Source organism: Marmota monax, unplaced genomic scaffold, assembly GCF_021218885.2.
Source record: "Marmota monax isolate L192 unplaced genomic scaffold, Marmota_monax_Labrador192_F-V1.1 WCK01_AAM20220418_F8-fsc00157, whole genome shotgun sequence".
Lineage (NCBI taxonomy): Eukaryota > Metazoa > Chordata > Mammalia > Rodentia > Sciuridae > Marmota > Marmota monax.
In genome coordinates, this window is record NW_026694573.1 from 1,675,000 (window position 1) to 1,698,820 (window position 23,821).

The window sequence follows — 23,821 nt, forward strand, 5'->3', positions numbered from 1 at the left end:
GGCCCTAGGCCCACACTATACCCTCCCACTGGTGTTCCTTGTCTGTACTATGCCCACTGTAGTTGCATCCCCCTTCCTATTTCTTCTTGTAAGGACCACACAGGAAGCTGCTGGTTTTGGCAAGCTTTACTCCAACAGTCATATCATCTTTCTCTGGACCTTGAGAACAATCAGGTACATGTGATCCACCTCAGATAATCAGGCTTCATGAGCCATGCCTTCCCAGTCTACCCCTTTGGAGCCCACCTGCCCATGAACACCGCTGCCCTGGACATTGAAAAGCAGCAGGGACCCCCAAGAACTGAGGCCAGATGACTCCAGGTGCTAGTCCAACTTCAGCCTTAGCCTTGGCCCTCAGTGATAAAGGCATCCATGATAAAGCGACCTTTTACCTCCCTTAGGTGAGTACTTCCAAATCCCTACCCTCCCCAGGGACCTACATTCCTGCATCCCTGTCCCTCCCATCCTGACCTTGGGTCCTGGGACTTGGGGAAAATCTCCATCAGGCAGGACTTAGGCCCCACAGGAAGATTCCACAGCCAGAACCTGGCCAGCCTTCAGCAGACCTCAGTGTCCTTTATTAGGGACATTCCTTACAGCCACTGTGCTCTGCCTGGGTCAGGATTAGGGCCTCCTGCATGCATATGCCTCAGGCTAAGGTGGGCAGGTACCCAGACAGGTTATTGAGTATGACATGGATGGCAGTAAATTCTAGATATACAGCCTCTCCGCCTCCAGGGCTCCTAGGAAACCTGGTAATCAGATTCTGGGGTGGGGAGTTAGCCTGGGTGATCTCCAAAGGGTTATACAGAAGAACAAAGGACCCAGTGACCACCAATTCAGTCCCATTGTCCTCTTTTCCCTCTTTAAGCCCTCCAAAGCCCAAAGGCTGTCACAGGGAAGTGGCAGGTGGGCGTAAGCTAAGCATATGTGGGCCCTCTTTCGATGATGTAATGAAGATGTCCAAAACTCACCCCACCTCCATGGATTGTGTTCTACCACATGTCTCTAAACAAAACTGGCTTCCATAGCTCCCCAGGCAGCACCCTGCTATGGCTGCACTCAGGAGGTAAAGTCTGCCTGGGAGTTCAAGAGTGGCATTTTCCCTCCACTCCCTACCCCAGTTCTGTTAAGTTTCTCATCCTTAAGGTCCCCAAGTCAGGACCTCATCCTTCCCAGCCCCCAACCCCCAAACAACAGGGAGTGCTACAGGCCTCAGGAATAATCAGGTAAGTGGGTACCAGAGCCCAGACAGGACCACCCTAGCAACCAAGTCTGACTCCCAGTAGCAGCTACCATGGGGGCAGGTGTTGGCCCTATCTAAGGCACCTGAGCAATGGGGCTTGCAGGTGTGAAAGCTGGCTTGGTCCATTCAGGATTGGCAGCCTCCTTTGGTGCTTTTGCCTAAAGACAAGACAGTAGGTCAGGGATCTGGCCAACATCCCCTAGAATGTGGCAGAACCCAGTGTTCAGGCAGAGTGGCCTCAACTCTGGAGCTCCAACTCTGAGCCCTCACTCACCTCCTCATACTTTGTACTCCAGTAGAAATGGGCTTCTCTATCCACATACAGCAGCAACAGGTCACAGAGGAAGGTGATCTGGGAGAGACAGGGCCCACCATGTTCTGCCCTCCTGCTACCACCCAAGCCTCATCCCGAGACACAGCATGCAGGCTCAGAGGGTTCTAGCAGACCCAGGCAGGTGCTCAATGCAGCCAGAGGGAGCCCGTGCGTGGTAGTTGGACTTACCACACCTAGCCAAGCAGCTCCAGTGCCCACTGTGATGGCTGTGGGGATAAGCCCGAACTTCCCTGCCTGAGAAAGACCTGGGCTGAGCGTCTCAGGCTATGACTTTTACCACAAGCCTCCTTCAGGCCCATCTGTCTGCCTTCCCCAAGCCCTGGCTCCATCCCTACCTGCCCAGTGACGAGAATGTCAAAGTGGATCCCGTAGAGCTTGAGCAAGCTTCGAGCTTCCACACCTGGGGCTTCCCACCAGTGACTGGCTGTCCTGGGAGCAGAAAAGAGGGCTCTGGTGGTCTGCACTGCCCATTCACAGTTTGGTCTGGTTTTCTTGGGCCTCCAATTTTACTTATGTATTTGCCCCATAAACTCCAAGACCAACCCTGAGTCCTAGTCTTGGACCTACATAGTTGCTAAGAACATAGGGAGAAACAAACCAGGACTGGACCCAAGAAAGCTCCCTGCCCTCTGGAAAAAGAGAAGCCAGATGAAGGTACAGTGAACTATGACATGGGATCTAATTCCCAGGCCTAATGGCTATGTGCACACATAGGAGTTTCTATGTGCAAATCAAGGTGACACTAGATGACAAAGGACTAGTAGGAGGGGGAGATCTGTGTAGGAAGAGAAAGACATGACAATAAGTTCATGTTGAGTGAATCCTCAATTGTAAAATATAAAGTCTTTTTTTTTTGGTAGTAGATATTTTAACCCAGGGGTGTTTTACCACTAAGCTATATCCCCAAACTTTTTTTGGTTTTTGTTTTTTATTTTGAGATAGAGGGTCTCATTAAGTTGTTTAGGGCCTTGCTAAATTGTTGAGGCTGGCCTTGAACTTGGGATCCTCCTGTCTTAATCTCCCAAGCCACTGAGATCACATGTGTGTACCACCACAACTAGCTCGAAAAATATAAAGATTTAGCACATTATTAGCACCTCTGGGAAAATAGAAATATTAGATTTAATCTGTTAGTGTTCAATTTTTTGGGTGTGACAATAGAATGGTCACATGGAAAAGATCCTCATGCTCAGGATCGTGTTAATAAGGGTGAATGTCTACCTGCCATTTTCAAATAGTTTTGTGTGTATGTGTGTGTTTGGTGATGGTTCAAGAGTTCTACCACTGAGCCACCCAAAATAGTTCTGTCTGAAATCTATCTAAATATATCCAGATTACTCTAAATAAAAGTAGAGAAAGCAAACATAGCCAAATGCCAAAAAGAAAACAAAAACTGGTAAGCCCAGGTGAAGGGTATATGGGTGTTCACAGTACTTTTCTTCTTTGAACTTTTCTATAAATTTTTTGAGAAGTTTTAGGTAAAACCATAAGTGGAAACAAAACAAAAGCCTTCCATGCCTTGGAAGGAAGATGCTGGAGGCCAGGTGGGGTGGAGAAGGAACCATGCCCAGGTCTAGAAGTGAAGAGTCCACACTATGCAGAAGGGATGGGGACAGATGGGGTGGAGGACAGGGAAAGGCTGGATGCAACCTGTGCTGGAGGATGAGGAACTGAGAATACCTTCTTCAGCCCATGGGCCACCCCTCACAAATAGAGTGGGGTATCCAGAGGGCAGGACAAGCAGTGGTCTGTCCTCACACTGGCCTGTGAACAGCAAGTAGACACTGGGGGCTATGAGGGTCATACCTGAAGTTGTAACTCTTCTCCTGCAGCTGGAAGGAGTAATGGGGCCAGCAGTCAGAGCCCCCGGTGTCCAGGTCACAATCCCAGTGGATTCTGATGCCTACAGCACCACCCTGCACACAACACATCTCTGCTTACACAGCACTAGTGGGTGGACCTGAGGCCCTCTCCACTAGCTCTTAAGGAACCCTGCCTCCAAGAACCCACCAGCAATGCCAGGTCTTCAAAGTCCCCACCAGCTGCAGCTATAAGGTCTCCTATGCCAAACACGGGGCAGTAGGGGTTGGAGAGTGCATCATAGCGACAGTGCTTAAAATAGGCGGAGTCCCAGGTATCTAAGGCATTGGTCCTGCAAGGAGTAGAGAAAGGGATCAGATGATCCAGGGGGTCATGGAGGACCTGGGGTTAACCAGCACCAGCCCATACATACTTGGAAAAGTTGAATTTGCTGAAGGTGACAGTGTTTTTGATGAACAGCGTGAAGTTCTTGGCATGGATCAGCAGGGGCCTCCTATAAGTAAAGGGGACAATGTTAGAATTTTGCCTGTGCTGTTGCCTTGCCCTGGGAGTCAGTAGGAGACTTACTTGGGCACAGTGCCACTCTCCACTGGGCACCAGCTCTGGATTTCACAAGTCCTGTGGGTCCCGTTGAATACCACACATTGACCTGTTTTTATGCCTTGAAAACAAAAGATGTACTCTAGGTCCTCAAATCTCCACAGGGCATGAGGAGGATGTGGAACAGATTTGTTGATAGAACCACACCCAGAGTCCCCTCCCACCCCCTGCCCTGGTAGAGATTCTGAAAGACAGAGCTTATAGTTACCATGGCTGTGTGTCCCTGTCTCCCCTTTAGGACAGTCCTCATTGACCCAGCAGTTAGCCAGCGGGATAGAGGGGTGCTGAGGTAGACAAGAGACTCCAGTCACCAAAAGCCCAAGGGGGTGCCTTCCCTTAGCCCTATAGACTGCAAGGAGATGCTTCTCCCCATGTTAGCCTCCTGTGATACCCTGGCTTTGGAAGTACACGGCACACATGGCTGGTGACCCAGGACTGGTAGAGGAAGTAGGGACCCACTCTCCCAGGCAATCTTACCTCTGGGCATTTGCCCTGAACTTGAGCTGGCGTCACAAGGAAATTGGTGACCAAGAAGAACACGTTCTCTCCCTAGGAGGCAAATCTCAAGGTTGGTCCCTACTTGGTTCCCTCACCTGTGGAGGCCAGAAGCTGACAGCCTGGTTTTGTTTGTTTGGGTGGTGCTGGGAATGGAACCCAGGGTTTGCACATGAACACTCTATTGCTGAGCTACATCCTTAGGCCTAGGAGTCTAGTTTTTGAGGGAATAGTCTTGGCCCCATCTAGTAACCATCACTGTCCCTCAGGAAAATGTCTCCAGTGAGGCAGGTGCAAACAGGAAGTTGGCTGTGTTTCTGACCATTTCTGAACCTAGGGATCCTCATGTCCATGTTTATCTTTTAGTTACCAGTTTATTTCTCACATTTATTCTCATTCACTCAACTTGAATTTTCCAAGAGTCTCCTGCTTCTAGGCACTAAAAACAAAGACTTGAAGAGAGGTGGACCCCTTATCACATGCACATCAGAGCTGGCAATGGCAGGGGATTGGAAGAGCAGATGGTAAGCTTGACCTGGGGTCAGAGTGGCCAAGGACATGCAGAGGTGCTGCTCCTGAGAGCATGGTGCACTTAGGAAAGGAAGATAAGGGCTAGGCAGAGGGCATTGGGGCATGGCAACAGTTAGGATATGGAGGGTCTTGGTGGTCACCATCATGGGAGAGGACCCTTCCCTGGGCAGAGAGCAGTGGTTGAGGTTCTGATGATGTTAAGCGTAAAAGTTCATCCTGGCTATTGCTTATGTGCACCTGGTGGCAGGGAATAGGGGAGAGAATCAAAGGGCCCACTCAGAGACCAGGCATGGTAGATGTTGCAGTGAAAAATAATGGGAGGGACAGGAAAGCATCTGGCTTTAGTACTGGTGGGTGTCACTGCTCTCGTTGGATGAATAGAAGTGAGAATGCCAGGAGAGGTAGATGATTTATCTTTGGACATGGTGGGTGAATCTGGAATCAGCTTCTATCCAGGCAGGTGGTCACTGGGGCTATAATTTGAGCATCAGTGGAAGAGAGGTGGACATTGGGGATATAGACCAGCTGGGTAGAGGGATTAGGGACAGAAAGCCCAAGAGGGTAGAGGAGGAACACATGACAATGATGCCTCAGGTGAGGAAGCTCAGCCTTTGGACCTTTATAAAGGAAGTTACTTTGGCTTGGCTTCCCTTCTTGTTCACCAGGAAACCTCCTACACAATTCCTGAAGGCCCCATCTAGGCAACACTCCTCTACATGCTCCTTCCCAAACCAGATGCACTCTGATATCACATGCCTCTCTTGTGCATGATTTGTATTAGAGCTGTCAGTAGGGGAAGGACTCATGCCACCTGAAGCAGCACTAGGGACCCACCTGTGGTGGTTTCACGAAGTCAGCCACATCCCACAACCGGTTCCCGAGCTCCTTGATCTGAGTCACAGAAACTCCTTTGAGTTTGGTGATGACAGAAATCTGGGGGTCCAGGTCCCGTTCTTGGTAGCCTTTTTTTGCAAGGAGGGCCCATCTGGGGAGGAAATGATGGACAGTATGGTATGACTCTAGCAAAAGTGAACAGTGGAGGAACTGGATCCTATAAGCTCAACTCCCTTCCCATACTCCATAGGCTCCTAGCCCAGCATCAAAGCCTTCTGACTCCTCTCCAGCATCAACTGTCACCACAGATACCCTGAACAGACCAAAGCCTTGGACAATCACTGGAGAGTCAGCATCTACCACAGTGATTATTTTTAATATTTATTTTTTTTAGAGTTGGACATAATACCTTTATTGTACTTATTTATTTTTATGTGGTGCTGAGGATGGAACCCAGGGCCTCACACTCGCTAGGCGATCGCTCTATTACTGAGCCATAACCCCAGCCCCCACAGTGACTTTCATAGACAATATCCTTACTCCTACCCCAGCTAGGCATAGCTCCCTCCTTAAAGACTCCTCTGACCTCCCAGCTAGAACTGGTGGTCTCTCTAGGGGGCCTCAGTGCTCCAGCTCTCATGAATCTAAAGGACTACTGCCTTCTGCCTCACCGGGGTTCCTCCCAGGCAGGAATGGGACTGATCTTCCTGTGTCCAGAGCCCAATATGAGACTAGGAATAAGGCCCTGGAAAGAAGGCAGGAGGGCAGGCAGGAACACAAACAGAGATTATTCTGAAAGCCTTGGAATGGACAAAGATCCCTCATTCTGTTTACTTCCAACCCTGTCCCAATCTGCTACCCCCCCACCACCAGCCTGGTCCCTAAAGAGTCAAATTCTCAACCCTCAGCCCAATAGGACCAGCCATGATCCCTTTAGCCAACCTGACTAAAAACTATTTTCTCTTACCCCACCACGTAGGCCACAATCCCGAGCTGCAGCAGCCTCTGTAAGGCGCCCACCCGCCAGTTCCTGGTCATCACATACTTCTCTGTCTTGTAATCCAGAAGCCCCCAGCCTGCTGAGGCCCCTGAGGAGCACATGCCCCCAGTTTCTGCTGGCTACTGGTGCAATGAGTCAGCACAGCAGCTGCAGCCACAGCTGATCGGTAGGCAAAGAGTGCATCCAAATGGGCCAGGCCAGCTGTTGTTAAAGGGACACCTCCATTTAGGGCAGGAACTAGCCTCCACCCCCCAGTTCTGGACTTGGTCCCAGGCCCAAGCTGTCCTGGGCCTCTCATACTCTCTAGAGTTCCTCTGCTGATCCCTAGGTACTCCAAAAGGAGCAGCTCTGCTCCTGCCCTCCTGCTATACTTCCTTATAGGGTGGGGAAGAACAGGTGGCATGGGGTCAGAAGGAGCTCAGAGGAGGAGCCAAGGCAAGCTTCATAAAGAAATCCCTCTGAAGGCTGGGGTTATGGCTCAGTGGCCTACCACTGAGGCCCTGGGTTCAATCCTCAGCACCACATGAAATAAATAAATAAAATAAAGGTATTGGGTCCAACTAACTACAACTAAAAAATAAATATTAAAAAAAAAGGAAAAGAAATCCCTCCGAGGGCTGGGTATGTGGCTCAGTGGTAGAGTGCTTGCCTAGCACACACGAGACACTGGGTTTGATACCCAGCATCACATAATAAATAAATTAATTAATTAAATAAAGCTATTGTGTCCATGTATAACAAAAAAAAATTTAAAAAGAAGAAATCCCTCTAAGCTGATATGTGCAGATTTTGAAACACTGCAAGAAAAGTTGGGTAAAGATGTAGGGTGGAGGGTCTGGGGTTGTGGCTAAGTGGGAGATCACTTGCCTAGCATGTGTGAGGCACTGGGTTCGATTCTCAGCGCCACATAGAAAGAAAGAAGGAAAAAAAAGAAAGATCTATCATCAACTAATAATAATTAAAAAAAAAAAGATGTAGGGTGGAGAGAACAGCATAGAAAAGGCCAAAGCATGAGAACTGAGAGCCACAGACTGAGAATGTGGTCTAGCTGCAGAGAGGAGGGTAACCGGGCTCTGCAGGTTCCCCATGCCCTCCCATACAGCTGTCTCCCAACCGCCAAATACAGTGACTAAAGCACAAGCTCTGGGGTCAGGTATGACTCCCTTTTGGTGAAAAAGGGAGATGCTAGAATTTCATCGGGTGGCAAGAATGAAGAACGCGCCTGGCCGGTGGCACATGCCTGTTATCCCAGCGGCTTGGGAGCCTGAGGAGAATCACGAGTTCAAAGCCAGTCTCAGCAACTTAGCGAGGCACTAACAACTCAGTGAGACCCTGTCTCTATAATACATATATACATACATATACACACATATACAGCCATATATATATATATGGCTGCGGATGTACCTCAGTGTTAGTGCCCCTGAGTTCAATCCCCTTTACCTAAATAAATAAATAATAAACAACGCCTTCAAGGTGCCCAGCCCTACGCTAGGCCAGTGGAGAGTACTTTTAGGGGCCCACTCAAGGTCTGCGCAGGCCAGTCGCAGTTTCTGCAGCAACCAAAACACCGGGTTGCCCGGGCAACAGGCTAGTGGCAGCGCGCCTGTATTAGCCGAGGGGAGAGTCTGTTGTCTGTATGCCACATTCGATTGGCCAGCGAGGGCGTAGGATCCGCCCACATTCCCAGTGCTGAGCTGCGCTATAGCCGAGAATCCGCTCACTTTCTAGGTGCGGCGCTAAACTGCCCCTGCCTCAGAGCAGACCTCTGCAAAATGGGTGTAACCATGAAGGGTCCTTGTGAGAGGCCTGGGGAAAATGAAGATCAGAGGGAAGAGGTGATAGCACCCGCTGGGTGTTTTGCAGGGGTCCCGGAGGCCGACAAGGATTCAGAAGCAGATTCAGACTCTGACCTGGAGACAGAAGGTGCTCTGAAGCAGGGACCTAGGCCTGACTTCTCACCTTGGGGGCTTCTTGGCAGGTGTGGAGGGAAGTGGGCTGAGACTGAGTGGGAGCTCATCGTTTTGTTGGGTGATTTCAGGGCAGCCAGTGGTCTTTCAGGCCATGCCCACCCTTCTGAGCGACATCAGGAGGTCCATCATTAAGAATATGCTTCCAGGGCTTGGGATGTAACTCAGTGGTCGAGTGCTTGCCTGGCATGCATAAGGCCTTGGGTTTTATCCCCAGCATTGCAGAAACAAAACAAAACAAGAACATGTTTTCAGAACAAAGAAATGCAAAATCCTGCCAACGGATCTGAAATATGAGGACAAAAGTCCCACCAGTACAGGAAGAAATGCCTCTAGAAGGGAAACAGCCAGGATAGTAATGGAGGGTAAGGAGGAAGGTGGGTGTGCTAGTGAAGAGCTCCACATTTACCTCCCTTGTTTCCTTCCAGGCATACATGGACTTAGAGAACCCATCAGGGATGCCCTCCACGTGGGGTCTTGCCGGGCCTATAGCATTGTGCCCACCATGTACTTTCTGAACCAAGGCTGTGCCCCAGAATTGAAGCTGAGGCACCGTGGTCTGGGACCCCAGGTACCTGTGGTGGGACTCTGGAGTCAGGGTTGGTTGGGGGGGGACCTAGGAGATAATAGCCATGGAATTCCTCTCATTGAGACCATCCCACACACTCCTCAGCTGTCCTTTTTGCCAGGTATATCCCATCCCCTATATCTGGGTAAAGATGGAGGATGGGACACATCAGCCATGAAGGTTGGGGAGCATACAGGCTCCTAACCTGCTGGAGGGTCAGGGAAGACTTCAGAGGGTGAGATCTGATTGGAGCTTAGAGGGAGAAGAAGGTGTCCCTTCAGAATGTGGGAAAGTGAAGGCTTTTGGGTTGGAGGGCACTGAGCAGGCTGAGCCCTGGAAACATGAGCCCAGAGATGGCTAGATGTGTTTGGTGCCCTCAGCCCTGAGAAGAACCTGACCTCTCAGGACTCTCTGCTCTGTTCCAGGGGGCATGGGCTCTGGCTTCCATGTTGACCTCCAATCCCTACATTAAACGGCTGGATCTTCAGGACAATGGGCTCTGTGCGGCTGGTGCAGAGGCCCTGGCCTATGTCCTGAGCAAAAACAGCAGCATCTGTGGTAGGTGCTGAGCCTGGGGCAGGTGGGCAGGCTTGAGTTCTTTCCTTTACTTTTCTCAGTGATGTGGAAAGTCAGGCCTCACTTGGGGTCCACTGGTGGCTAATGGGGGGGGGGGTTGCTTAACACAGGATGCAGCACATGAGGGTGGAGTTAAACCCTCTGAGGATCCAGCCTGTGGAGCAGTCAATGCTGGATGCCATTTCTTTCCTGACCAGGTCTACCCTACTCACTCCCCTCCTCCATTGACCAGCACACCCCCTCCACTATAGGGTAGACTCCCAGTGCCTGAATGCAGGGTAGAGGAGAGAGGCAGAGACCAGACTGTGCAAGAAGCAGGAGGGCAAGGTAGGAATTCTCTGAGGCTGGATCCATATGCCAGCTCTGCAGGCAGACTGGACAAGCAACTAAATCTTGTTGAGCCTATTTCCAGCCTGTGAAGCGGCCCCAACAATACCACTTAGCCATTGGGTTTTGGTGAGTATTAAATAAAACTGAGTATATAAAGTGGTCACCAGAGTATCTGGTCCATGAAAGAGCTCCTTTCCTGGCCACCTGGGCTAGTATCATCAGTCCCTGGCAATAGAACAGAGACCAGTTAACAATGTGGTAGCTATTCCTCTAACAACATTCTCCACAGTACCACAAGGTAGGTAGCTTTTAACCCTTTGGCAGAGAAGTTTATAATCAGGCGAGGAGGGAGAGGTCAGGGGCCCAAGGGGACCTAGCCAATGGGTGGCAGAGCTGAAACTCTAGGATAGTCCAACCTCAAAGTTTCTTCCTCTGCCTCAGGCATGGAGGTTTGGGATATGTAGGAATGTGGATAAGGGTGGTCTTCACTTCAGATCCCACTGACTGAAGAATGATGCTGGCCCCCAGATGTGGATCTGTCAGAGAACCAGATTGGAGTGGCAGGGGCCCAGGCTCTTTGTGCTGCCCTCAAAGTGAACCAGGCTGTGCAGAAGATACAACTGGCAGGAAATAGCCTGGAAGAGAAGGCAGCCCAGTACCTTGCTGAACTCTTGCTGGTCCATACAGGCCTGAAATCCCTGGATGTCAGCTATAACCAGCTGAATGACCAAGCAGGTAATCCCTGGTCTGGGCCACCATGGGACATTACAGCTCATCTTCCTTTGATGATAGGGGAAGGAGGTGGCAGAACCATAGTGAGCATTCATGTCTGGTTCTGCTCTCTCTATATACCTTGGCCCACTCCTTGTCCACTCTAGGTACACACAGCCTTTAACTCATTCCACAAATATCTCATTACCCACTGTTGTGTATACTTAGCACTGGTTTGGCCACTAGGGATCTAGAAGTAAACAAAACAAAGGCCCTGTCCTCAAGAAAAACATATTAACAAGATAATTATTAGTAATTATTGGTGCTCCAAAAGAAACAATCTAAAACAAGAAAAGAGTGGGGACTCCTTGCTTTAGAGGGATGGCCAGGGAGGCTTCTTTGAGTAGGTGATATTTAAACCTAAATGAGGTTTGCGAAGAGGTCATGGCAAAACCAGAGGGCAAGAATTTCAAACAAAGAAACAGTGAGTATACAGGCCTGTTTCTCAAACTGGTAGATAACCAATATGACTAGACTAGTGATCCAGGGGAGAGTGACTAGGCTATGGTATAAAGAGTCAATGGCTGCAAGTCATGGCTGAACATGTGAAAATTTTATTTGAGATACTGTGAAAAACATAAGTGGATTGCTTGATCTCTTTCTCTCATGCCCCAGGGCTTTTGCATGAGCAGTCTGTTTGCCAGGAATATACATTTCTGTGCCTGTTCCCAAAGGTTCCAACCAATTATAAGAATCACCTATAAGCAGGCTGGGGATGTAGCTTGGTGTGGTGGAAAATTTGCCTAGCATGCACAAGAGAATCACCTAGAAGCAGGGTGCAGTGGCACATGCTTGTAGTCCTGGATAATCATGAGGATTGCTTGAGCCCAGGAGTTTGGGGACAGCCTGAGCAACATAGTAATACCCTCATCTCAAAAGAAAGGAAAATAAAAAGAATAACCTGGGATCCTGGACCTCTTGAATCATATTTTGAAAGGAATGCACATGTATTTCTACTTTAATAAATTACCCAGGAGAAAATTGACTGATCTGGAAAGTTTTGGAATTGATAATCTGTCTCAAGCACCAGTGTTGGCCTGTGAGAATCAGCCCTGGAGTTACTGACACTCAGTTTGCCTTCTAAGAAAATTTTACTGTGGGAAGTCAGTGAAATTAAAGGAGAAGTTTATTTCAGATTTTGACAAAATATAGGTGTCTTTCCAGACCGTCACAATTAGATGGAACTGGTTAGTTATATATTAGTATTTTTGTTACTATAACAAATACCTGAGATAATTAATTTATAAAGAGAAAAGATATATTTTGGCTTAGTTTTAGAGGTTTCAGTTCATGATGAATTGGCCCATTAGTTTGGACCTCTGATGAGGCAGCACATCATGGTAGGGGCATATGGCAAAGCAAAACTACTCAACTTATGGCCAGAAAGCAAAAAGGCTAAGAGGAAGAGGCCTAGGTCTCAAAATTCCCTTCAAGAACATACACTCCAATGACCTAAGACATCCCACTAGGCCCCACCCCTTAAAGGCTCTGTCACTTTCCAGTAGTGCCACTGTGGGGATCAAGCCTTTAAAATATGAACCTTTGGGAGCCACTTAAGATACAAACTATAGCAGAGGTCAAGCACCAGAGAGGCAGCTGGAAGGGAGGGGCTAGAAGCTAAGGAAATACAAATAAGTACACAAGGAAGGTAGAATGGGGCCTGGGAAAGGAAGGGCCATTTTGTTTCTCCAAATAGGGACCTGAAGGTATGGCTGATTTCCTTGAGTGGTGAAGGAGTTTCGGTCTTAGTCTCCTCACCTGATCCATGGTGATGGCACCACCTACCTCAGGATGGCTGTGTAGATGATGGAGACCAAGCATTAGCTATTACAGATGTATAAAAGAAGAACCCTCTCACTGACCGGTAATTCAGCAAAGAAGGGATTACTATCAAGTGGATGACCACCACCCTCCCCTCTCAGCTCTGGAAGTGTCTGGGGAAGGAAGAAGCATCCATATCTATGAACCTGAAGGTATCAAAACTGGAGTTGGGTGCTGAGTCTGGCTCTTGGAGCAGCAGTGCTTTGGCACAGGGAGCTCTCCAAGGTGCTAAAAGTGTCTGCCACTGTAAGTGCTAGCAGAGAAAGCTGGCTGAGTGCTCTTATTGATTCATTCATTTTTTCCTCTCTGCACTTGTTCAAACCAGCCTTACAAGACATGTACTAGGCTCTGGGCTCATGGGTAGGAGTCAAATTCTTATCTTCAAGGGACTCCTAGTCTGGTGACAGAGACCAGTCAGACAGAAAGAGATCTAGTGGCTAGAGCCTGGAAGGATGGAAGGATTTCTGGTGTTCCAGGGATCCAGAAAGGCCCAAACCAGTCTGACCAGGCAGTACAGACTTCTCTAGTCTATGAAAAACCAGATTAGAAATATTAGAGCTGTTATAAAAGTAAGGAAGGGGATTCCAAAATAGGGGACGGCCAAGAGACATGTCAGAGCTGGTGCTCTGGAGAACTGGGAGCAGGTCAGACTGGCCAAGTACTACAGATAGAAAGCATTCTATAGGTTTGGGTTCTTCTCGTTCTACATACTAAATATCCCTTTTGAGTTTCTCCATACACAGTCACTTCCTTTCAATATCTCCCTGGGCCTCCTCTCCATCACGGCTGTGCTAGCAGTCACCTCTTACCTATAGCAAGCACCGTTCAATGGGTCACCTGACCACTCACTGTCTTTGCTGATGTTTATCATCAGACACTAGGAATCTTGCTGAAATGCTATTTAGCCTTCCCTGATTCCTTGGCTACTATAGGGAAGAGCCTGAGCCCTGTCTTTGACATAGAATTACAGGCTTCTGAGCCTCTCTCAAATACCACCTACTATCTACCACATTGCACCTGCTTCCTTAACCAGTTCCATGCCCGAGTGTGTTTCTCAAATGTCTTTGCACTTCTGTTCTTTCCTGTGTCTACTGTACATTATGCTTGAATACATGAGTGGTGGATATTCGATTCAGAGTTATAATCACTTTTGTGACCCCATCAAGGCCACCACTCTCTTCCTATTCCTCCCTGTTTTAGTTTATATTAGCTTGCATCCCATTAATTTGTATTTATACCTCCCCTATTAAATGTGGATTCTGTGAGGGCAGGGCAAGCCTATGTTGACCTCACCTCTTAGATCCTCCTGCCCAGTAGAGATTCAGGCAACAGTATCATTTTTTAAAAAGGAATGAGCAGAGTTAATAACAAGATCTATCTTGGTGTTCCAAAGGAGAGACACTTGGACCAGCCTTGGCAGAAAACACAGGACTAACAGAGCTTAACATAAGCTGGAATCACCTCCGGGGTCCAGGAGCCATAGTGTTTGCCAGGGGACTAGAGGTATGAGACCCCCATCCAGTCAGTTCCTGGGGCCTCTCCTTTGCAGATCATCAGATATGAACCTTAGATCTTTTTTCTTATTCTTTATTTTTAGGGGGTGTGGGGAACCCAGGGCTTTGCACATCCTCAGTGCAAAATTAAAACTTTAAAGAGAACTTAAAGTGTGTTTGTTTTAGGTAACTTTTATTTTCCTCACCCCATCTGATGACTACAGTACACTGGGCCCACTATCTGGTCATTTACTGAAGGGTCCAGAGCTGAATGTCTTGTACCTTCTCCAGGTACAAACTCTTGGCTAGTAGGGAACATCTGTCAAGTCTTGTAGACAGATACAATACCTTTACATAATTTGTTTATTTTTATTTTTTAATGTTTAGTTGTAGATGTTCACAATACCTTTGTTTTATTTAATTATGTGGTATGGAGGATCGAACCCAGTGCCCCATGCATGTGAGGCAAGTGCTCTACCACTGAACCACAACCCCAGCCATAATTTGTTTCTTTTTATATGGTGCTGAGGATAAAATCCAATGGCTCATGTGTGCTAGGCAAGTACTCAGTGACTGAGCTAAAACCCTAGCCCCACATGTTTACTATTAACATAAATAGATGTTTTCCTGAAAGACACCATTGCAACCCTGAATGCCAGCACACTGACTCAAACGTCTCACTTGCTCCCCTATATATTGAGGTTCATACAACTTGAGAGTCGAGCCTCAAGCAATGCTAGAGTGGCCCAAGGCATATTTGATGTTCCTGTAACAACTACTTTTATGGAGGACCTCTAAGGCAAGGTGGTAGGTCAGGGTTTTTCTTCTCAGAGCACCAAAACATCTCTTCCCGTCAGATACTTGGGCAGATTTTATCCCGCAAAACTTTGCTGGAACCTGAGGTCCTTGGGGCTGCTTTATGTCTCAGGGTCCCTGATATTAAGAAAATCCAACATGGCAAGGTGTAGTGGTATACACCTGCAATTTCAGAGGCTCAGGACACTGCAGCAAGAGGATGCCAAGCTCAAAACCACCCTCAGCACCTTAAAGAGAGGCACTAAGAAACTTAGCAAGACCCTGTCTCAAAATAAAAAATAAAAAGGGCTGGGGATGGGGCTCATTGGTAAAGTGACCCTGGGCAAAGTCTCTAACAACAACAACAAAAACCCCTCCCACATGCATGGAAATCAGATTACTGTGTCTTGGGACCCACTACTGCCTAGTCTCTGGGGGTCCAGAGACCATGGACCTGAATTCCAGCCTCCTCTGTTGTGCATGGGACTGTTCAGCTCCATTAGCATCACCTCCAAACTATAGCTAATTAGGGGAAGTACAGCACTTTACCTCATCTCTGCTGTTTTTCATTTGTCCCTATCATGAACCTCAAGCCTCTTGGCCCCCATGCTTTCTGCACCATGAGATGTGGGTCCCAGCTTCACTCTTTATGTTCTAGGCAAATATCTTCCTGAAAGTCCTAGACATCTCTTTTAATGGTTTTGGAGATTCTGGAGCTTCTGCAGTGGGTGAGGCCCTCAAGGCCAACAACGTGTTGGAGGAACTCAACATGAGGTGAGAAGTATAGGGGTATGACGCAGGGACCAGGGGCACTGTGATCTCACTGATATTCATTTTCGTTTCTGATCCTATGACAGTCTACTTAGGAAGGGGTTTGGCCACAATCCTAAGACATCCAGCTCCATCCTTCTCTCTCAAGATCATCACTAATACATTGTAACTCCTAATTCCTGCACTGCAGGCAGGTAGCTAGGGATCCCCAAATGTAAGTGTGAATGACCTTCAGAAGGCCTGGCACAGGATGGTGACCTGTGAGAACTTCCCTGCCTTTCAATGGATCCCCTTCTGGATGGAGCAAGGCCAGGCTCTTGACTGGTGGCCCCACGGGCATGATTTGTTCAGCACATGGCTGCTTGGGGTCGGCTCTGAATGAAGTTTTTCTCGAGGCCAGGCGGCATCTCAGCCCTCAACAGGTAATGAATGGGGTAGGGGCAAACCCACTGGGGAAAAAGAGGCAGATGTCAGTTAAGTTATAGGCTGTTGTGGCTGAGCCCCTCCCCAGGGGCTGCACCTTGCAGGCAAGAGGCCCCACTCAGTCCAGCACATCTTTCCTCCCCATGGGAAGAGCCAAGGCTGGAGGCAGCAACAGGAAATGCTGAAATTCATGGCACAGCCAGAGCCAACATGTGAGAAGTCAGAAGTGGGACTGGTTCCTGAGAAAAGGCGGCCCCGAGTTGAAGCCCAAAGTTGATTTAGTAGGAGGAGAAGAGAGGATGAGAACAGGGTGATGGGTGATTATCGATAGTTGTTGTCATGGTGATGGGTAGGTAGCATGGAGCAGAACACGTGGGGGCACCTGCTGAGCTCAAAGGGCCAGGGAGTGATGGCTGGTCTCCACCACAGGAGGGACACTCTGGCCTGTTGGCTGGGTGATCTCCCTGGAAACAGAGTCACCCGTGAGGCGGCATAATACCCATCTTTTTCACCCTGAGTTGCCTGAAAGACCTGGGCATGAAGGGAGGGTTGGAATGAGAAGCCAATCCTGGTGGATGCAACAGAATATCCAGAAGAGACACTGGGGCAATCAGTCCTGCACAGCTCTTTGGAAAGCTGCAAGAGGAATGAGTCTTTTTTGTCAGAGTTGCTATTGTGCGTTAATTGTACAAAGTAATGGTGTTCTGTGTGATATTTCCATACTCACACTGATCAGATCCAAACTTTCTTTTTCCACCTCCCCACTTCCAAACCCTTCCCAAACTCTAGTAGTCACTAACCTATTTTCAGGTTGATATTTTTTAGCTTCCATATATGAGAGAGAACATGTGACCCTTGTGTTTCTGTGTCTGGCTTATTTCACTTAACATAATGTTCTCTAGTTTCATCCATGCTGCTAATGACAAGATGCCATTCTTCTTTATGGCTGAATAATACTCCATGGTGTATAGGTACCACATTTTCTTTATCTGCTCACTTGCTGATGGACACCTAGACTAATCCTGTATCTTGACTATGACTCATAAGTTGTTTTTTTTTTTTTTTTCCAGCAACAACCGAATCTCTGCAATGGGAGCCCGGCACCTGGGGTTGGGCCTCCGGGTCAACCAGACACTAAGGATTCTTGTTGTGAGTGCTAACCTCAAGAGGGAAGCCTCAGCACAGACCTGCCCTGTGCCTGTCCACACAGATGCCTCCTCCACACATCACCAAACCCAGGGCCACTGGATGGGCGGCAGTGTACACAGACTCCAGAGCCCTGATGGGGTCTCTGGGAGGGGGGCCTCCTGGATTACTTTTGCAACTACTTCTTCCTTTTGCCATTCAGTCTCCCACCTCTGGCCTGGCCCATGCTGAGATTCACATTCCTCTTCTGTCCACCTATCCCTCCCAGCACTATGTCCTCAACAACATCTTGCTGACTTTTCTCCTCTTCCTTTTGGGGTGCTCCTCTGTGGAAAATTGCCAGAGAACCCCTCGCTTGGCATTCATCTCCCCTGCTCTTTCTCTTCTGTCCTGGAACCCAGGGTCAATGCAGGTGGATTTGTTTGCCACTGCTCAGACCTACCTGAGGCCTGTGTGTCTAAAGGGAGTTGCCTTTCTTCAGAGTTGCAGGTGAAAAGAGTCACTGAGCAGGGCTCAGAGTGGAAGATGGAGAAGGGAGGGAGCCAGGCAAATGTGGAGAAAAATCTCTGAGGTCTGCTGTACCAATAGCTTGTGCTAGGGGACAGTATCACCAGCTCTGGGGACAGGGTTGGCATCTGGCTCTGCTCCCCATCTTCAGCCTTCCCAGGTCTTCTCTCATTAGCTTTCCCACTCCTTGCCCCCTCAAAAACTGTGACCTCTTTCCCAAGCTTACATGCACCTCTCCAGCACTGACAGTCTCCTAATCACAATGAACTCTTGAGAGTTTGTCATGAATGCTTCACCTCCATCTAGGGGTTGCCTCTCAGTGGGAGAAACCAAGTCAGAAGATGGGGGCCAGAGCCTGACCCATGTCTCTTCCCCACACTTTCCCTCCAGTGTCACCTCCAGCAGAGTGCTCAGGCTGTTGGTTCTTCCTTTTCTCCCTTTCTCAGGTTCTGTTAAGCTGTTAGTTTTCCCAGTTCTGTCCTTCCTTCCCATCTGCTGCCTGATGATCTTTCTAAAATGACAATGCCCCTGTCACTTCCTGCTAAACCTTTCACTTCTGATGAATCCAAGCTTTATACCTCATCAATAATAGCACATCATGGGGATCTGGACTCTTCTAAACTCTGCTTCCAAGTTCATTGCTCTTCAGAATTTGCATGCACCCACTCATACACACACACACACGCACACACACACACACAGAGGATACTATTTACCACCTTTGCTTTTGCTCCTGTTGTTTTTGCTGAAATGCCCCTATCCATCCTCTACAACTGTAAAGCTTGGTTTTGGGGTTTTACTCTCCAATGACGACCTCCCAGGTGGTATTGGCATGCACCCTTGCATTGAACTTACCACACTGAATTTTACATTTCTTTTGCCTCACCTTCCCTGAGCAACTGAACTCTTATTTAAGAATACAGTGTGTTTTTTGTCTGCATCTTTGGCTCCCAGCATAGAGCTGAATAGGTGCCTTGTCAGCATCCATTCCATTCCTCTCTTGCCCAGCTCAATATCCTCACCCAGGGCAATATGTCACACAGAAACACCTGTTGAGTTGAGGCAGTGGGGCCTTCCTAACCACACTATGAGAAGAAGTGCCCTCATTCCCTTGTAGGTCGCTCTCAGCCTACCTGGACTCAGCTTCTCTTAGTTCTGTGTTGTCTTTCTTAGGTGTCCAGGAATCCCATGCAAACTGAAGGCTGCTCTCATCTCCTCAAGTCTGTCTGGGACAACCCAGCATCTGCACTAGAACTGCTAGATTTCTCTGTAAGAGCTTTTAAAGCCATTTTCTGATTCTCCCAACAACCCTGTTACATCTCCATTTGAGAGGAAAGAAATGGGGATTACAGAAACAAAGTGCTCTACTCAGATACACCAGTGGCAAGTGAGAGTTCCAACGCAGGTCTCAATGCAGGTCATGACACTACTGCAACTCTGCTCCCACTCTGGGCTGGCATCTGTAGCCTGGTCTGACCTTGGGCCCCGACTGTGTTCTTCCTTGGCTGAAAGAGCAGAGGTGGAATTTGGGGGCACCATGCTTAATATGCATGGATGTTTCGATCTGCAGGTTCAGCACTGGGCAAGGGTACCCTTCTTCCCTCCCCATCCCAGCCAGTACTGCCTGCAGGTGGACTGCACTGCTGGAAGATCCATTTGTGGATTTGTGTGACAGCAAGGGAATTAGAACCCACTTTTAATGCCATTTTAATTTTTTTCCTGTTTTCTTTCTTTTTTTTTCTAGTTGGATAGTTTGCCTTTATTTTATTTGTTTATTTTTAAGTGGTACCGAGGACAGAACCCAGTGCCTCACACGTTTTAGGCAAGCCCTCTGCCACCGCAGCCCAATTTTGCTTTTTTAGTATGGGAAAGAAATGTCACTCTTTTCTATTCTATGTCAATTCATCATTAAGGAGAGACTCCAGAATCACTTTGTGTATGTGTGTGTGTGGGTGTGCATGCACATGTGGTGTAGGGGATGGAACTCAGGACCTCACACATGCTAGGCAAACACTAAGCTATGTATCCAGCCTGACAGAATATGAAGTTTTAAAGTTTGGTTACCAATCAATGCTCTTTCTAACCTAGATTATTTAATCCACACTTGAGTCAGTCATACCAGAACTATTTTCACAGTTCTAGTCTTCCTAGATTGTCCTTAGAACTCCAAAGCCAGAAAATTAGCATGACTTAAAAATGTTTCTTCAGTTCTAAAAATCCTTTTCAACACTGTATCTAATCGTTCTAGAATAAGGGGGGTGGATAATATATACATTTGCCTGCCAAACTACACATTTATTCAATACAATATATGGTCATTAGCAAAGGCCTCTAATATAACAGAAATACCACTGGTTTTGCAATCAGTTCATGCCTGGGACCAAATCCTGAGTTCATCAATGTGGGATCTTGCACAAGGTTCTGAACCAAAGAATCATCACACAAGCCAGGCTCTAATGTTCTATTTCTAGTCTTTAACTGTTATCTTAGTCTAATCTGACTAACCCAGATTTTATCCTCAGCTCTGAGGGGAATGCTTATGACTTCTTGTAGTTGAAGTAAACTCCCTTCCAGAGCTCAGCCTTTTCTTTATGTGAAATGGGGCTAATACACGCCTTCCAGGGGCACTGTGTACATAGGATAGGAACTAGGTGTAGTGGTGTGCATCTGTAGCCCCAATTACTCAGGAGTCTGAGGCAGGAGGCTCTCTTGAGCCTAGGAGTTCAAGACCTGCCTTGGCATCACAGAAGGACTCCATCTGTGTTGAAGATAGTAAATTTAAAAATTTTAAAGTGAAAAAGATGGAATGAGATGATAGACCCTGTAGGTAGGACTTACACAGAGAAAGGCTCAATTAATGTGCTAGTTCTCTTCTCCTCAGGCCTCTTCCCATGCTAAAGAGTGCCTAAAGATTAAGATGGATCTCAAGCAGCATATACCCATGTAACTATCCCCTCACATGGAGAAATAGAGCATGCCCTTAAAAGCCCCCCCCCCTTGAATCCCTTCCCTTTTCTATTTTAATACTTTGGGAAGTGTGAGATCATCATCCATGGGAGAGAAACTGCCCAGAGGAACTTCTTGGAGACCTTGTGTACAAGTAATACAACCAAGTTCCCAGAAAGGAAGAATGCACTGTCTTATCATGGGTTTCTCCTTAGGATATGCAGGTGAACAGAGAGTTTGATGACCTTGCTAGCTCAGTGAAGGTGATTCTTCCAGGCCTTTGCATAAAGACTGGTGCTCCCAGAGTGAACTATAAGAAAGAGTTGCTGCCAGTCTTCAGACCACCCCCACCAGCATCTGCTCTTAAATGACTTTGGAAGATGGCTTCCTCATCTCCCAATAAGTCACTTCAGTTTCCACATGGTGGACTACTGGACTCTTGACACTTGTACCTTCCTCTGCTCCATGGACCCTGCTATAATCTAGGCCTTCCTTTGCCATAACTCATTCATGTAACACATTGGTGTGGACACAGGGTGAAAGATGTCCCTGTTCATCTTCCATATGTTCCTGTTTTAGTGACCTTGGAAGAAAAAATATGAGAAGGAGTACATATCGCACTCCCAAACTACTTGCAAAAATGCAACTTGTCACAGCCCTTTGGGAAGGCAATTGTTATTATGCACTGAGAGTCATCAAATTGTCCGTTTTGATCCAAATGTTTGTGTAATTGTTCTACAGAACTAATCAGAGATATACAAAAAAATTGTTGCCTGAAGATGTTCACTGAAATGCTGTTTATAATAATGAAATATGGAAGTAAGTTAAATGCCCACTAATTAAGATTTGGAACTCTGCAAATGTTAAAAGCCCCATGCTCAAAAACATTGAAGAATTCATGAAAATATACATGATGTAAGCGAGTACATCAAGGTAAAAAACTCCTATGGTTTTTGGCATTTCCTCAAAAGTTTAATCATAGAATTACCAACTGAACCAATAATTCCTCTCTATGTATATACTCAAGAGAATGGGAAATATATCAATGGAAAAACTTTTTCAGGTATTGTTCATTGTAGCATTATTCATAATATCCAGAAAGTTGGAATGCTTATCCATGGGTACATACAATATGGCATATCCATACAATGGAATGTTATTCAGCAACAAGAAAGAATTATGCAGAGAACTGTGGTCTCACCTGCAATCCTAGCTACTTGGGAGGCTGAGACAGGAGGACTGCAATTTGGAGGCCAGCCTAGACAAGTTACAAAATCCTATCTCAAAATCATTTTGTAATATAAATTTTTTAGTTGTTGGTAGGCCTTTATTTTACTTATTTATTTATATGCAGTGCTGAGAATTGAACCCAGTGCTTCACACATTAGGCAAGCGCTCTACCACAAAGCTACAACCCCAGTCCTCAAAATAATTTTTTTAAAAGTTAGGGATGCAGCTTAGTGGCAGAGCACTTGCCTAGAATGTGTGAGGCTTTGGGTTCAATCCTCAGCACCGCACACATCCATACATAAAAAGTGCTGTGTATGTAGTTCAGTGGTAAAGTGCTTACATAGCAAGTATGAGACTGTGTTCAATCCCTAGTGCTAAAAAAAGAGAAAAATGAAATTTATATGACAAAATTTTCTTAAATTGATTTTGGTGATGAGTGTACAATTCTATGAATATACTAAAAGCAATTGAATTGTATACAGTACTTTGAAAGACAGAATTTTATGGTATGTGAGTATTATCTCAACAAAGCTCCTTTCTAAAAAGGAGAAATTTGATACATGCTACAGGGATGAAACTTGAAAACATGTTCAATGAAAAAAGTAAGTCACATATATTGTCAAGAATATATATGTGATTTTGTTTATTTTTATATTGAGGATTGAATCAGAAGTATTTTTCCACTGAGCTATATCCCCAATCCTTGTATTTTTGATTTGGAGACAGAGTCTCCCTAAGTTATTGAGAGTCTCACTAAGTTGCTGAGGTTGGCTTTGAACTTGTGATCCTCTTGCATCAGCCTCCTGGGTCACTGAGATTACCCGCATGCACTAGTACCCTGGATTGTATAATTCTGTTTGTATAAAATGTCCAAAATAAGCAAATCTTCAGAGAAACAGAGTATAGGTTGTTTAGGACTAGGGAGATGGGGGAATTAGGGGTTGGAAATTACTGGATTTGTGTTTCTTTTGAGGATAATAAAAACATTCTAAATCTGACTATGATAATGTTATGCAACTCAACGATGTTGTAGAATCAAGCCCAGTCCAGTGGTGGGTACTTGTAATTCTGGGAAGGCTGAAACAAGAGGATCACTTGAGCCCAGAAGTTTGAGACCAGTCTGGTCAACATAGTCAGACCTCATCTAAAAAACAAACAATAACGTGGACTGGGGTTGTGGTAGAGCTCAGTGGCAGAGCACTTGCCTAGCATGTGTGAGGCACTGGGCTCCATCCTTAGGACCACAAAATGAATAAATAATAAATAACAAACAAAATAAAGGCATTCTGTCCATCTACAACTACAAAAAAAAAAATTAAAAAATAAATAAATAAAGATATCATGTCTATCTACAACTAACAAAATTTTTTTTTTAAAAAGAACAAAACATAGAGCTGTACACTTCAAATGAGTGAATTGTACGGTATATCAATTATATCTCAAGAAAACACTTAGAAAAATATTGTTTGATCCCAATTTTATTAAAAAATGTATGAATGTATATATTCAGGAAAAAAGACAAAACAGACCCACAGAAATATTAATAATGTGTATCTCTAGATTGTAGGTTTATGGATTATTTTTATTTATAGTTTTTGGCCATTTACACACTA

The 23,821-nt window shown here is 46.6% G+C and overlaps 2 protein-coding genes across 5 annotated transcripts; one reads left to right on the forward strand and one right to left on the reverse strand.

Annotated features, from left to right (window-relative positions):
- Positions 1 to 108: 108 nt before the first annotated feature.
- On the reverse strand, positions 109 to 7,045 carry P2rx6 (purinergic receptor P2X 6). Its single transcript, XM_046421201.2, has 12 exons — positions 6,829 to 7,045; positions 5,862 to 6,012; positions 4,479 to 4,550; positions 4,210 to 4,285; positions 3,969 to 4,062; positions 3,814 to 3,894; positions 3,591 to 3,732; positions 3,387 to 3,496; positions 1,916 to 2,009; positions 1,749 to 1,814; positions 1,521 to 1,598; positions 109 to 1,404 (listed from the first exon to the last, which is right to left on the reverse strand). The coding sequence occupies exons 1-12, from the start codon at positions 6,960 to 6,962 to the stop codon at positions 1,321 to 1,323; spliced, it is 1,182 nt and encodes a 393-aa protein (XP_046277157.1). The 5' UTR covers positions 6,963 to 7,045; the 3' UTR covers positions 109 to 1,320.
- Positions 7,046 to 8,582: 1,537 nt separating this feature from the next.
- On the forward strand, positions 8,583 to 23,543 carry Lrrc74b (leucine rich repeat containing 74B). 4 transcript variants are annotated; one of them, XM_046421038.2, is made up of 9 exons: positions 8,583 to 8,787; positions 9,260 to 9,402; positions 9,825 to 9,957; positions 10,834 to 11,040; positions 14,291 to 14,400; positions 15,844 to 15,959; positions 17,450 to 17,528; positions 19,206 to 19,301; positions 21,194 to 23,543. In XM_046421038.2, exons 1-9 carry the CDS (start codon positions 8,637 to 8,639, stop codon positions 21,347 to 21,349), a joined length of 1,191 nt encoding a protein of 396 aa, XP_046276994.1. In that variant the 5' UTR covers positions 8,583 to 8,636; the 3' UTR covers positions 21,350 to 23,543. The 4 variants fall into 4 exon arrangements, with proteins under 4 accessions (XP_046276994.1, XP_046276995.1, XP_046276996.1 ...); XM_046421041.2 differs by having other exon boundaries at positions 8,585 to 8,699; XM_046421039.2 differs by lacking the exon at positions 19,206 to 19,301.
- The last annotated feature ends 278 nt before the right edge of the window (positions 23,544 to 23,821 follow it).